Source organism: Falco rusticolus, chromosome 2 (assembly GCF_015220075.1).
Source record: "Falco rusticolus isolate bFalRus1 chromosome 2, bFalRus1.pri, whole genome shotgun sequence".
Lineage (NCBI taxonomy): Eukaryota > Metazoa > Chordata > Aves > Falconiformes > Falconidae > Falco > Falco rusticolus.
The window spans coordinates 45,031,940-45,046,794 of record NC_051188.1 but is presented as its reverse complement, the minus strand read 5'-3'; the positions used below and the strand labels follow the sequence as shown (position 1 = coordinate 45,046,794).

At 36.5% G+C, this 14,855-nt stretch overlaps 1 protein-coding gene across 2 annotated transcripts in view; it reads right to left on the bottom strand.

Annotated features, from left to right (window-relative positions):
• The window catches only part of UCHL3 (ubiquitin C-terminal hydrolase L3), a 46,125-nt gene that overhangs the window by 26,292 nt on the left and 4,978 nt on the right, over nt 1–14,855 (bottom strand). Inside the window, exons 3-6 of one of the 2 annotated variants that reach the window (XM_037377292.1) lie at nt 6,683–6,811; nt 3,394–3,550; nt 2,921–3,006; nt 1,804–1,851 (exon numbers count right to left, since the gene is read on the bottom strand). In XM_037377292.1, coding sequence (XP_037233189.1) covers nt 1,804–1,851; nt 2,921–3,006; nt 3,394–3,550; nt 6,683–6,811 — 420 coding nt within the window. The remainder of the gene's footprint in view (nt 1–1,803; nt 1,852–2,920; nt 3,007–3,393; nt 3,551–6,682; nt 6,812–14,855) is intronic. The other variant, XM_037377293.1, reaches the window with a different exon arrangement.

The following is a 14,855-nucleotide window of genomic DNA, read 5'->3' as shown; positions in this document are numbered from 1 at the left end:
AATTAGATGTTCCAGTAAGGTAACTTGTTTATTTCTTCCCTTCTTGGTTGATGGTTCAGAAGTATTCTGAAAAATGGTCCTAAGACATGTACTTAACCATTGTAGTATTTCAGCTTTTGGAAACAGAAATACAGGAAAAAGTTATTTTACCAGTCTAAGGAATATCCATATTGAATTACTTCCAGATTAAATTATGCACAATGTAATAATAAATATTTGGCAAGGAAACTACTTATTTAATGTGTCTTTAGACATGGTTGCTAGGACAATCTTGTAAATTTTTATTATGAAAAAAGTCTTCATATTTCCACGTAATTATTAATCTTTTGTACTGTGGTTATCTTGATCAGGAAACGAATTAACTTGTGAAAGCTCAAGAAGTTAACTGTCACTTGTTAGGGTATTCCATCATCACTTAGATGCTTCCCGACTCTACAAAGACTCTCAGGAACTACAAAGCCCTTGCACTTCTTTCCCAATCATTCCATAATTTCTGCCAGAAGAATGCAGAGACAAACCATGCTCTGTATGAATGTCACAGTACATCAGAAGCGCTAAAGAAATTCTTCCTAAGTTCCTTTCTTGTGAAAGAGAAAAGATTCAGTCTTCAGCAATTTGTGGGAATAATCTCCATAGCCTCTCTCATACTGAGCTTGCCAAGAATATCTATAAAAGGACTCATTTGTAAAGAAAACAGACCAGATTTTTTTTAGAGTCTCTCACTTAGAAAAAGAAGAGAAATGCAGTTTTGTTCTGGTATTTGTTCTTGCAATATAAAACTTTGATTAATTTAGAGAAAGAGATAAGAAGAAAGAGTGGTGGTGTTTTTAATGAAAGTATCACAAAGACAGTTCAGTATCTAACCGAAATGGTTAAAACAATCCTCTTAATTTTAATTTCCAGACGATGGGGCAAGAGGGAGCAGAAAGGACTGCTTTGCTTTCTCCTGCATTGTTCAGAAGATACTGCACAAGCCATAAAGAAAACCTTACCTTCTGTACTTCAAAAAAAAAAAAAGAAAAGTGGATGAGCCACTGGAGTCACAGTCAAACAAAGGAGGGTTCCTCTCTTTTTCAAACAAAGCAGTGCTAGTGACAGTCTAATCAATTTTCTTTCTGTGGAACAGATACTGAAATCTGAACCAGGAAGATGGAAAACTGAGTTACTACAACTGAAGCAGAAGAATGTTGAACGTGAAAATTATATTTATGTTAAGGTTTTTTGTTGGGTTTGGAATTGAGTTTTGGTTTTGTGGGATTTTGGGGGGTGGGGGTGGTGTTTGGTTTTTTTAAATATATCACCCAATCTGTTGGGGGAAAAAAGCTTGTAAATACATGTATTAGTGAGAATTTATCTGAATTAGTATTTGTATACAAAAAACACATACACAATGGCAAACCAAGTGTTGTACTATTTCTTTTCCTGAAGTAGAACTTTCCAGACTTGTAAAATGTTTGTTCCACTTGTGTGATTACTATAGATCTTGCAGTCTTACCTACTAATTTGCAACATCAAAACCTCAACTTTCATTAAAAACACTATTGCTGGCTGAATTACTCTGAAAAGATGACACCTTACACAAAAGCTTAAAATACCCCCAACCCACCACCAGCTTCAAGTCTGGTTCCCTGCCCCAACAATGCCACTTGATTTTGTAGCCTGATTTTTGACTAATGACACAATACTGCAAACCAAGCAATAGTCTCCATTTTACTGTAAACTTTTAATATATGACTCATTTCAATTACAGTCAACTCAAAGCAGTTATTAACAAAGATAGTTTTTTTTTAAAAAAAGGAATACCTCAGTCTGACCTTCATGGGCACTGGATTCATGAGTGACACGAATAGCCTAAAATTAAAACATATTTCAATCAGACTTTAAATGAGAGATTTTAAGTGTTTTAAGAATCACTGTATGCTCTTAATTTTATTAAATGCCATAAATGTAACTATTTTTGTTCCGTGCTTATAATAAAAAAATGTCCACTTCTAAGGATCTTGGAAGCCCAGTATTTCAGTTTCATCACAGTCAATTCAAATCAAATACCTAACAGTTTGTAATGTCACTTTTACACATAGAAAACACCACAGGCAAGTGTTTTGGAGGTATATGTATCACTTTGTGAGCAGACAAAATACTTTAGATAGAAGCTCTGATCAAATATCATGTCCAACACTTCTACAGAAAATGTCATCAAACCGCTACTGTTTATATTTGTTACTACTTCCCTCAGCCACATGTTAACACCCTTACTCCTGAGCACTTCATAATAAGCTTCAATTGAACTCAGAACATAGAAACTTTCATTTTGAGAGATCATCATTACCATCAGAAGCAGCAACACTGGTCTCCGCTTCTACCACTGGCCAGATGTTTCTGCTGCATCTTTTCAAACAGCACTAACAATCTGGCTAACCACACTTTTACCTAGCTCATCTAATTGCTTGGCGTAGCAGGGAAAGGAGATTATATTTCATCCAAATCAGCTCTTTGTGTGCCCCAAACTGCTAGAACCGAAAGAAAGATAACTAGAAGGCACAAATGAAAGGTGGCAGCAGAAGGACCATCTCTTCAGCAGCTGGCCCAGATCAACTTAGACTGCCCATTAAACTGCATCCTGAACCCACCAAAAAGATCACAAACGCCTGCCACCCATTTCAAAGTAATCTTAAAAGTAAGCCAGGGAATTAACATGGATGAGGGAACATTGACAAAGTCCATTCTGCTGGCAGGCAGGAATACTTTAAAACCCACCAACGTAGGGTTTTCTTTGTAGCAACTGTCTGATCACAAGCTCACATGTAAAAATCAAATTGTTCAAGTGCTTCTTCACTGGATTAAGTCCTAAGGACAGCACCAGCTCATACAAGTAATTCTTATACCATTTTAAATAAAAGTAAAACCACACGATACTAACTTCATAAGTTTCTAGATATTTGGCCCTCTCTTCAGGAGTCATAGATAATGAATCTTCTAGGAACTTTTTCAGTGAAGAATTAGTTTCTTAAAAAAAAAAAAACACACACCAAAAGAAACATCATTAGAGTCACACTTTAACTCCAACTTCATTCAAAGCTTATAGAATGCTTACATCCAATGAAAGGTTTAAAGATGTAATTACATTGTATCTTTAAGACACTGAAGGCTGACTGCAAAAGGAATTGCTACCTGCGGCAGTTCACAATGTTTTGAGTTCTTTAGTTCATGTATTAGTATGAAATATAGTTTTTATAATTATAGGTCAAAATGTTCTTTTGTAGAGATCGTCCTTTATGAATAGTTACATTCAGAGAAAATAGTACAAAATGTGTCCTTCCCTCCCTGCCTCCCCACAGTTAACAAAAAAAAGAGAAAAGCCAACAAAACCCACCTGGCAAAAAAAAGACTTACCAAAGTTCATTTTATCTCTGTTGTTTGCAATAGCATGAATTAGCCCAATTGTTCCACAAGCGTTGTTAATGGTCTGCTTCATGAAATACACTGATGACTTGACATCTTGCCCCTTAGCTTTTATTCTCTCCTCTTCTTCTGTTCTGAAGGTTTCATACTACAAGGAAAGTTACAAACGTCTCACATATAGTACAAATAGATACTGGCTACAGTATTCAAGCAAAAGTAATTTTAAAAGCAACAACAGCTAACTAATAACAACCAAAACTCAACTTGCAATTTGAAATGTTTAACAGATGTGGTCCAACACGTACATGTAAACTTACTCAACTGAACAGCTCTATATCATTTCTTAAACCAATGCCTTGTCAGTAGTCAAAAACCAGTCACAGCTGAAACAATTTTGAAATATTATGTTATCTAATCTAATTTCAAAAATGTTCAAAATATTTCCTTGATCTGAGCACCTGTCACCATCTCTCTTCAACAAAAAGCTTTTAAGGCCAGAGGTCTCAAAGCGCTATCAAGCAAACCATAATACTTCAGGTGTTTAATCAGCATGAAACATTCTTACAAGTTCCATTTTTAAATTTCATTTTTTTCCAGGATTTTAAAAAAAGATTTATATAATGCTTACAGCCTCAAAAATGGCCCTTTAAAAGCCATATTTGTAAAATGAATGTTTATTTTCCACAATAAAAGTAGTAATTTAGTTTGATTGAACAATCTAAAGTACTTGTTTTATAAAGATCATAACCGACTAAAATCTGTTATACTGTGTAACAGTGTGTTGGTTTTGTGGGGGTTTTTTTGTTCCTTGTGGTTTGTTGGTTCTTCTGCAGGGGGTGGGTTATTTTTTGTGGGTTTTTTTTTATTATTTGGTTGGGGGATTTTGTTGTTGTGTGGGTTTTTGTGTTTAAGATTTTCATCTCAAACAGGAAAAGAATGAAAGAAAACTTCAAATATTCCAGACAACACTGTTCTTTCTTCCTCCTTTACCTCTTTACTAGGTACTTTTGCAGACAAAAAAGAAAATATTGAAGTAGATGGGCTTTTCATACAAGTGTGACAAAAGCAGAGTTTGAATGCAGAATGTTATCATGGAACTATTCCTGAAAACCCATGAGAAATTTCTCTCAGACTCTGTGTACCATCAGTGACAAACAGAAACAAGAACTTTTCCAGCATCACGATTCCACGCTTACACCTTGTCTGAATGGTACCACTTATCTACAAGTTAACAAAACCAGCCCAAATTTCGGAGAGCATAATTGGACAAAAGTTCAGATTACAGAGGGTAACCAACATAGCTGTCATTCGCTTCCCGCTCACCAAAATAAACTCCATGGCAAAACCAAACATATAAATATTGAGAATACTGAAATACAATTTTGAGCAAGGGTTAGAGCAGATCATCACCTCAAGAGGTCCCTCCTAACCTATCCCACATATGTTCGTTGGACTATGCCCCAAACGCCCAACCCTTACAGTATTCACTCTGTCTAGAACAGACAATGAAGACTAAGAAAAAAAAGACACTGACCTTTAAACTGGACAAGCACCCTAAGACTATCTGTATGCCAACAAGAATATCTTGCCCTAAAAGCAAGTTTAAGCAAATTGGTATCTAGGAAGCACAAAAGAAAGGAACCTCTAGACAGAAGAGCAAAGGCATGACACAAAAGCATTTACGAAGGCAGCAAAACTAAGAGGCATACTTTCATAAGTGTAGACAGAGCCAGGAAACATAAATAAATAATAAACTAAATAAAAGCAGAATATAATAGGCCATATTGAAAGGGAGACTGAGGAGGGGAGAAGTACTCCAGAAATACAAAATAACGCTGAAGAGTCTCGTGGAGTTCACACTAAACAACAAAAGCTTCAGAACATTGTGACTTCCACATGAAAGATTCAGACTTCACACACTCGGGCTAAACAGTTGAAACACTTCTGTCCCTTATGTTTCTGAAGTATCAACATGCTGTAGAAAGTCTCAAATATTTGGCTGATGATCAAATGTGATTGATCGATGCAACAGAACATATGCTGTTTCTCCAGTTCTGTTTGTCATATGCTTCCTCAGGACGAAATTGGATACACCTTCTGGAACAAGAGGAAAGTTGTTCTTTCCCATGGGATGATGATCCCATAGCATGATCCAAGAAAGGAAGTTTGCACAGGCAGGGAGGCAAAAGAAAAGTGACAGTCACAGAAGGAGCTCAGATGTGTAGCTCAAGCAGCCAGACAGAAACCACAGAACACAGAAAACAATGCCTTAAAGGTGATGGAAAGACCCCAAAGACAGGTGAGGACAGTTAAGACTTTGCTTATATTCAAAACTATCAAGGTGGCTGAAATCAAGCCTGAAAAAGACTGCCTGCATAGCTGTATGGAGCAACTGAGAACACAGAAGTTTGCAGTACCTGATGAGTAAGACTACTAACTTAGTCACTCTTCCCTCTAAACAGGTTTTGTTGTAGAAGTTAAGTTTTAATAGCTAACTGCTTTGTTCTTATAAACCATGTGTTCTTGTTGAGACACACATTAGAAGGAAGAAGTTTAGGTAGATTCACCTCAAACTTTTTGGCTAACCTTATCGCAATCACGTAAGATTTTTATAAACTGGAAGATCACTATGAATTACGCATTTCAACTCACATAACACTCAAAGGAGATACGCAAGATGAATGTCTTTGCTACGTAGAAACACATCACAACACAGATTAGAAGATTTAATCAAACCAAGCATTTCCATGTCTAACAGAGGAAGAAGCAGGGGGAACTCATTTTAGAAGTATGCCCCATCAGTCCAAGAAGCAAAAGCCATATTGGTACCGATGACTGAACTGGAAGTGGACTGAAGTTTGGTCAGTGCAACAGTACAAAAACTCCAGAAGTAGTTACATTTCATATAATCTTACACACTACCTCTTAATTTGCTTAAGCTATTGTAGCTTTCGCTATAAGTAGCAGATCTGAGCCATTTCACAGTGCATATTAAAAAAAACCCACCATCAATTGTCTGTATTAGAAAAATGTGAGATGTATTTGTCTGTGCTTCTACATTAGCTGTTCACATTCCAACTTGAAAAGAAATTGGAAATATACAGGTCAGATTATCAAAAGAAGATTCTGAAGGAAGCATTTTGGTTTTTTTAATTAAGAGGTCTCTGAAATAAGGTTTGAGTCACACCTTGTTTATGACACCAAAGTACAAGACTCAAGTTGTTCATTCCCATTTCATTTACAACAAAAGTGATTAGCCAATTTTTAAATAGATATTTACCTTTTCTGTTACTGGAAAGAGAAGCAGCACTGCACAGACAGGTCTTGGCACCATGCTAAGCAGTTCTGGTTCCATACCATAAACATCTACAAATTGCCAGTCAGGATGTATACCTAACTGTTTGAGAAACTGGAAAAGAAAAAAATAGAATACTACTAAATGAATATGCTCATATACATACCTTTTTAGAAACATAACAGAGTATTTACAGCGTGAAATACATTGCGACAACCCGTACTTTCCAAAAATTAAGGAGCATAAAGGAGAATAAACGAGACTCAAGTATTAATAAATAAGGCTAAACAAATCATAGGGCTAACAATGACACTCAAAATCCCCATGTTTTATTTAAATAAATAGCTTTATGAAACGGAAGTGAAAACACTCCTAGCGCTATTTACTGAAGCATTAAAGGATTTCAGCCATTTTGAAAGTGTTTTGTCATAAAATACAGAAGTACTGAATAGTCACTAACTACAAATCATGGATCAGAGCACATATGAATAAACATGATATTATTTGTCTCATGAGTACTACAGAGTACCTGACACCAGCGCTCATTATATTGGAGCTGCTGGGTTTTAGCAGCTCAAAAAGTTGTGATCTTTAATGACCTTTTGAGCAAAGAGATACAAGATATATATTTCAGTAGGTGTACTTTTTAAGGTGTTCTTTTACAAGAAAAATCCTTTCAAACTATGATAGAATAACATATTTTGAATTAGACAAGGATTAAGTACCAGACTAATCATGAATCTTCAAGTAATTCTCAGTCGCTTTTTTAGAATATTTGAACAGCATCTCAGCCAAAGGCTTTCTGATCATGTTTCCTATATTATAGCTATGTGTCAGAATACGAGAAGTGATTTTGGATCTTTTACCTAACATTAAGCCACTTAAGAAGGAAAGAGACTGCAGCACCTACTAAGCTCTGACAACCTTAGCCTACAATTGGGTGTTCACTTTTTAATTAGATATTCTTCTTTTACTCAGATATGTACCACAATAACAGCTGCAGAATTATTAACTATGCATGATCTAAAATAATTTGAAGTATTTCTATTACCAGTCTAGAAGAACCTAACTGAATTCAGAAACTAGTTTCTATACACACACTGACCATTCCTAATTATAAGGAAAAGCTAGCTGTACACTGTGGCATACACAAATCCTAATTTGAAACTACTTCTACTGGTAAAAGTAATACATTTTGGAGAAAAACTTAAAGATGTGGGAACCCCATGTATTTTCCAAGATGTCAGCGTTTCATAACTTACTGTATATTCTCACTGAAAAAACATATTCCACACAAAAGTCTTATCCAGCCACCTGGGGCTCTCAAGTTTAAAATAAGGAGTCTGCTGATAAACAGCTGTAAATTCAAATGCCTGAAAAAACATGCAGCAAGCAATATTCCTCTACCCTCTTTAATGGAAAAACAATGAACTCCTAAGGCATTTCTTTAGCAAGCTCCCAACAAAACTCAACTCTGCAGTTCTTGATACTGTTCCCAAAAGTGATACTGTAAAAGACCAGAGTGATTTGCCCATTATCTTTCTTAGAGGGGAAAGATTACTTTAAAAGCCTCATCATACTTCCTGCTCAACCCTACTTGAGAAAATCTATTTATTGATACATTTGCAGCAAAGATGCTTAAGAATAACATAAGATAAGCCTAAAAGAAAGGCACAGATGACTCTCTTCTTTCCATAATCCACCTAGCGTGCAGGTTTACACATCCACACAAGAATTCAGTAACAGTAACACCATTTTTTAGTAGATTCATACCTATATAACTGTGAGAAATACCTAAAATGAGTATTTTAGTAAAACAAAACATGAGAACATACAACAAAAGACAAGTGTCTTCATCTAACATGAGATCCCTTCAAATACCAGTTTCAACTTGTAATGGGCAAGAGGCAAAGTGGTTGTCTTTCAGGAAACATAGCAAAGGGGCTGTCTCTCAATACTTAAAAAGAGATATAAAGGAAACAGTTTCTACAAAGGCTGAATGTATGGAGAACAAGGATTTCTAAAGAGTAAGGAAGATGAAGATTTCTTACCAGTAACACTTAAGGATATTTGCTACAAAAGGGGCAAAAAATAGAAAATACAAATATCCTGAAGTTTATTAAGTGAATGAAGCTACAGTTTGTAGCCAGTGTTTTGAGGGGGGGAAATAAAAACCAACCAACCCCCAAAATTTTACCGTTTTAAATGCATTATTCTCTTTCCATTTTACACTGCAAGACATGACATCAAAACGAAGGGCAAGTAAAGGTGATTTAAGTTTGAAAAAAGTTTAAAGAATATCTTGAAAAAATACAGCTTTTCTGTGTATCTACAGTAATAAAGTGTCTTTATCAGGCTCTTAAGGAAATTTTCCTTCCTTATGTAGAGGTTTATGGAACCGTGCACAAGTCATAACGAAGGCTTTGTAGAATCTAGCCTTTTTGACTAGTTCAAAAAACAAGGTAGTTTTGAAGTACAGTAAGCAATCTTCTGAGTGAATTTCCTTATGCAATGCACTAAGCTCTTTTGGTTCTGTACAATCTTTGAGTCTTACCAAGATTGGGAAGAAGGCCGAAATATTATGTTTTAGTGAAAATGGAGAAAAGGGAAAATTTTAAGTGTTTACTAGCTGATGAAACAGAAGACGTATATTTTGAACTCCTATTCTAACCCTCAAGGTTGTGAAAATAATTACCACTTTATGATTAACCAAAAAAAACAAAACCAAAAGGGGAGGTAGTATGCATATAGGTGCATTAAAATACTGTTTGTACTTCTAGCACTTTCCTTATGAAGCAAATGACTAATCTTTCCATCGTTTTAACTGCTGTGATTCAGAACTGTGGAAAAAGTAACATAACCAGAAAAAAAAATTATTATTAATTATTATTATTATGCAAGATTACATGAAGTAAGGACACAAAACCCCAACAACATAAAAACAACACTCAGTTTAGAAAAAGACCCCACAACCAGAATCATTGAATCATTGGGGTTGGAAAAGACCTTCAAGATCATTGAGTCCAACCGTTAACCTAGCACTGCCAAGTCCACTGCTAAACCATGTCCCAAGTGCCACATCTACACATCTTTTAAATACCTGCAGGGATGGGGACTCAACCACTTCCCTGCCCAGCCTGTTCCAATGCCTGACAACCCTTTTGGTGAAGAAAATTTTCCTCATATCCAATCTAAACCTCCTCTGGCGCAACTTGAGGCAGTTTCCTCTTGCCCTATCGCTTGTTCTTTGGGAGAAGAGACGGACCTCTGCCTCACTACAGCCTCCTCCCAGGTGATTCTAAAGAACAGTAAGGTCTCCCCTCAGCTTCCTTTGCTCCAAGCTAAGCAACCCCAGTTCCTTCAGCTGCTGCTCATAAGACTTGTTCTCTAGACCCTTCACCGGCTTCAATGCCATTTTCCAGGCACACTCCAGCACCTCAGTGTCCTTCCTGTAGTGAGGGGCCCAAAACTGAACACAGTGTTGGAGCTGTGGCCACATCAGTGCTGAGTCCAGGAGGACAATCACTTCCCTTGCCTAGAAGAGGCAATGCTAGAAGGATCATATTGAGCTACTGGAGAAATAAGTGATTTAGGGTCTCCTGTCCTGTTCTACACCACTGTGGAAAAAAAACAACCAACCCAGCCAACATCAAAAATCAAAGCCACAAACTCCACATTAGTAGAATGCTCCCTAAACCCAAGAACAGCTACTCAAACTCCTTAATGAAATATTCAGCATAACTAAAACTCTACAGATAGAGGGTGCCTTTTGTGTTACCATACTGCCTAGAAACATTACAATCTAAGGAATTGTACGTTTCTGTATATGACAGTGATGACTAGAAGTGCTGATCAGCATTACAGGGAACAGCAAGAGCACAGGCTTAGTATGACAGGCAGTGATGTTAAACATGTGAGCAGCATTAACAACTTTATTGTATAATTGTCAGAAAAAAAGAAAAAAATACTAAGGAGAGACAAAAATAGGCAAAAGAGATGCCTCTGTCTATCAAGAAGGTTTCCTTCAGGCCTGGGAGGAGGGGAGATATATCCTTCTGAAAATTCAGTAAGTATATGATAAAAACTGGAAGCATAAGCCCCTGTGTAAGACAGACTGGCAGATGGGTAACAGATGAATAATAGATGGCAGCATGGGAAGAACTCTTAAAACAAATATATAGAGCTTATTTTTAATGTGGAGACATGCAAGGGAAAAAAAAAAAAGAGAGTTCAGTCAATTACACAGCCAGATAAATAATTTTTTGCCACTGTTATGAATTGATAAAAGCAAGGTAAGACTGTATTTAGCAAGGCTGGGTAGAAGAAATTTTGTAGGAATAAGAAGTTATTAGGAACCAGGAAGAGTTCTTCAGAAGGACAAAACCACATATTAGTTAGATGTAACACAGGAAGGTCAGAAAAAGATGTCACAAGCAACTGCTTCAGTTTAGGGAAGCTGCATGAATAGCTTAGTAATAACTATATTAAACCTCCTTCCCCCCCCCCCCCCTCAGTCTCCTAGCTTTTTCCTAGCCCAGACAAAGATGCTGGTACAGAAAGGAGTCAGTTATGCACCAGGAGCTGAAGCAACCCCTTCCCCTCAGACAAAAGCATTCCTGTTTTAGGACAGAAGGCAGTTCTGCATGCTTTTTAGACAGTGTCATTCATAGGGAGGGACCTCTGGTGCTTTGTATTCCAATTATTCAGTAATTATCCAAGCAATTTTATTCTACAGATACCTGCTGGACAGAGCAGTTAAGGGTACTTTACATTGTATCTGAGGGCTTACTCACTTTCAGCTGCTTTCTTTCTCTCAGCTTATTAATAAGTACTCAGGTTAAATAGCACCTTTATATTTCTCTAGAGCTGCACAAGAGAGTATTAGATAGTCTTTTTCAGTCACTGCATATCACATTGCTGACTCCTTAACTCACACCTCTTTGAGCATCCTTAGATAAAGAAGAAAAAAAAACCATACTTGGCTTCATTGCAGAAGTCTTACAGGGGCTCATGAAGAACAGTAACAGCAACAAGAAAAAACATCACGCATGCCTGTATCTAGTTTATTAACTTTTTCAGAACTTTATTTTTACTGATTGTTGCCATACTTCCAGTTATCTCTTTTCTTGTTGTATGAAAATACCTTCCTAAGAAACTCTTCTTGGTTTTTCACTGGTCCAACTAACCATCAGACAAAACACTTTTGAAATTACTTTCCACACACTCCTCCTTATGTGCGTTTCTCAATTTCTCCTTTCCCCCCCCCCCCCAGGTGAGAAGGAAGCGCCTTATGAAATACTGTTTTCAACTAGCTAAGAGAGAGAGCAGAGAAGATGAAGACAGACTCAGCAGTGGACAATAGAACAATGAGAAACAATGGACAGAGGCTGGAACGCTGGAAATTTGAACTTGATAAGGAAAGCATTTAAATTTTAAAAATAATGATCATGGTCAAACACTAGTACAAGGCTGCCCAGGAGGCTGTGAAGTCCATCGTTTCAGGAATTCAGAACTTGACAAGTTCCTGAGCAACCTGTTTTGAAGAGAACATGGCTGAACTACAGAACTCTAAGAGTCCCTTCCAGCCAACCCTATGCTATTCTAAATCACCACGCACTGTAAATATGTATGTCTAAATGTTAGTTAATAGCAAAAAGCATTACAATAAGCACATTTAGGCACGTTACCTATGTGGTATAAGCTACACTGCTTTCATTGTTGGTACCAATACTTTAACCTACTAACTGTTAGACCTGAAAGAAGCACAAAGCAGTTATTTTTAATACTTGATTCTGCTCTGAAGCACATTGGCTACCTTTAAGGTTCATGAAAATTATTTATTTATAAAAAAACAATTCATGCTTATTTATTTATTTTTAAAGAGCCTCAAAGTAGAATGGAAACCCAGTGGACAGAGGCAACTTAGCAACATCTTGACTCATGAGACTTGATTTCAGCAGTGTAAAATAGAAGTACTTCTGCCAACACAGTTATGCAGCCAGTAGGAAGAAGTGATTTATGGGGTTGTTGGAGATGTGGGAAGGGTAAGTGAGGTAAGAAGAAGTAAGGGTGCAATTTATTTTAACAGAAAACTTTGGAGTAGTTAATGTGCAATTTAAATAGTCTGAAGTAGCAGTGCTCTTTTGTACTGTCACTTGCACATAAAAACAAAGTGAGGACAAACACTGAAACAAGATGGACTTTGAAAATTAGGTGCAATTAAAGTTGGGACAGCATTTGCAAATATTCAAGAATGCCACATTCTGAATACTAAGTCATCATAGTAATGACTGAGTTTTCCACATTTTACTATAGTACTTGTATAGAAGCTGGAACCATGAAACCATAAAACTGGCAAAAAGCACAAACATTTCCATACATTCAGATGCAAAAGTCAAAGGGCTTTTGTGGGAAGAACCAACTGTTGTAATCCTCTTCCTAATGCAAATGCAAGCCAAGACACCAACAGAGTCTACATTTTATTCTACTTCTGCTCAGCGCATTAAAGCATTGCTGTATCACAACAAAAACACAGTTAAGACCTTCTTCTGAAAAAAAAACCCCAAAAAACAAACCACACAAATACCAAAACACAAGCCTATGGCTGTAGGAAACAGGGAGGACTACATCCAAATAAACCAAGTGAGACAACCAATATTTTGTAACTTTTTCGTTAAAGCCCAAGAATTTTTGGCACTTCATTAAACCGAAGCTATCTTTTTACCTAGGAAGTCGTAAGTCACTGCATAAGATGTGTTAGGGAGTTATCACCCAGAAAAAAAAAAAAAAAAAACCCACACTGAAAAGCACTTATATTACAATTTATAAAAATCCAAAAATACATGGTTGTATTCAGCCCTTTAAGTATCCAATTCTTACTAATCTATATTACAAATATAAATACAGATTTTTGTAATATGCCCCTATAAATTATGTATAAAGACTTGAAAGCAAAATACTTTGTTTCAGAAGTTAAATCCTTTTCTAGAAATAAGGTAATCACCCAAACCGTATTTTATTGTTTGGGCCTTATGAGGATATATTTCTTAATTCTTTCATTATGGAATTTGTGGAATTAAAATAAAGGGATCATTTATCAATACGTCTTAGAGAACGCATCTTTCAGACTAGTAATCAAATTGACTGATGTGACAAGACGGCAGCAGCTGTAGAAACTTTAGTTCTATACAGCTGGTCAAAAGGCATACCAGAAGCAAATAAATGGCTGTAACTTACATGAGGTGCGTTACTCTTCTTTACCAACTACTCCCCAGTTAGAGTGGCCACAGTATGGTCTTGCTTACGCAAGAGATGCTCCATTATAATAAACTTATTTGGGAAATTCAATATTTATTAGAAATTCTTTAAATATCCTCAAACACTGATTTTCAGAACCTCATAATAAAGTTCAAAGAATACAGCCCATTTATCATCACAATTTTTTAAACTTTTTTTAGAAAATTTGCAATGAAGGGGGAAAAAAGGGAACACTTTCAACTTCATAAAAAATGTGAGAGATCTTACACCCACAAAATTTTTATCTTTCCAATTGAGTTAGTTTTTTTTCAGAGTGTCTCAAAGAGCACTGCTGAATTACAGCTGATCTTCACCATGAGAGGTATATTATTTTTTAACATATCCATCAAGCAGTTTTGAAACTTAATACTAAGTATGCCCAGGTACTGGTACTGCCACATATATTGAACCAGGATATCACACAGGCAACAATACAAAGTGCTGAAAAACCCAAACTAACCAGCTGACCCAGGCTTCCTTTGAAACCACCCCAGTGAGTGAGAGTTTTAGAATGCTCCAGAGTCCTGAGGTGCAGCTACTGAGCCACTGGTTCAGCACAGGACACCAAATTACACTGTGAAAAACAGAGACCTGTTTCTATGCTCTAAATTATTCATACTGGGCACAAGCCATACCAATCCACTCCTCCAAACAAGCTTTTATGGATAGTATTTCTACAGCATACTAAACCAACAATTGGATTCTACTGATTCTGCTTGTCCTTTAAGCCAAGGAAAACGCGAAAGTGGGGAAAAGCATCTTCAGTGCAATATAGTAACCTATCACATGAACTGCTATGGCTTGGTTTTCCACTCTGTAGCACCTCATTCCCTTAAACAGTGTTCCAGAGAGTAAGGGTCTC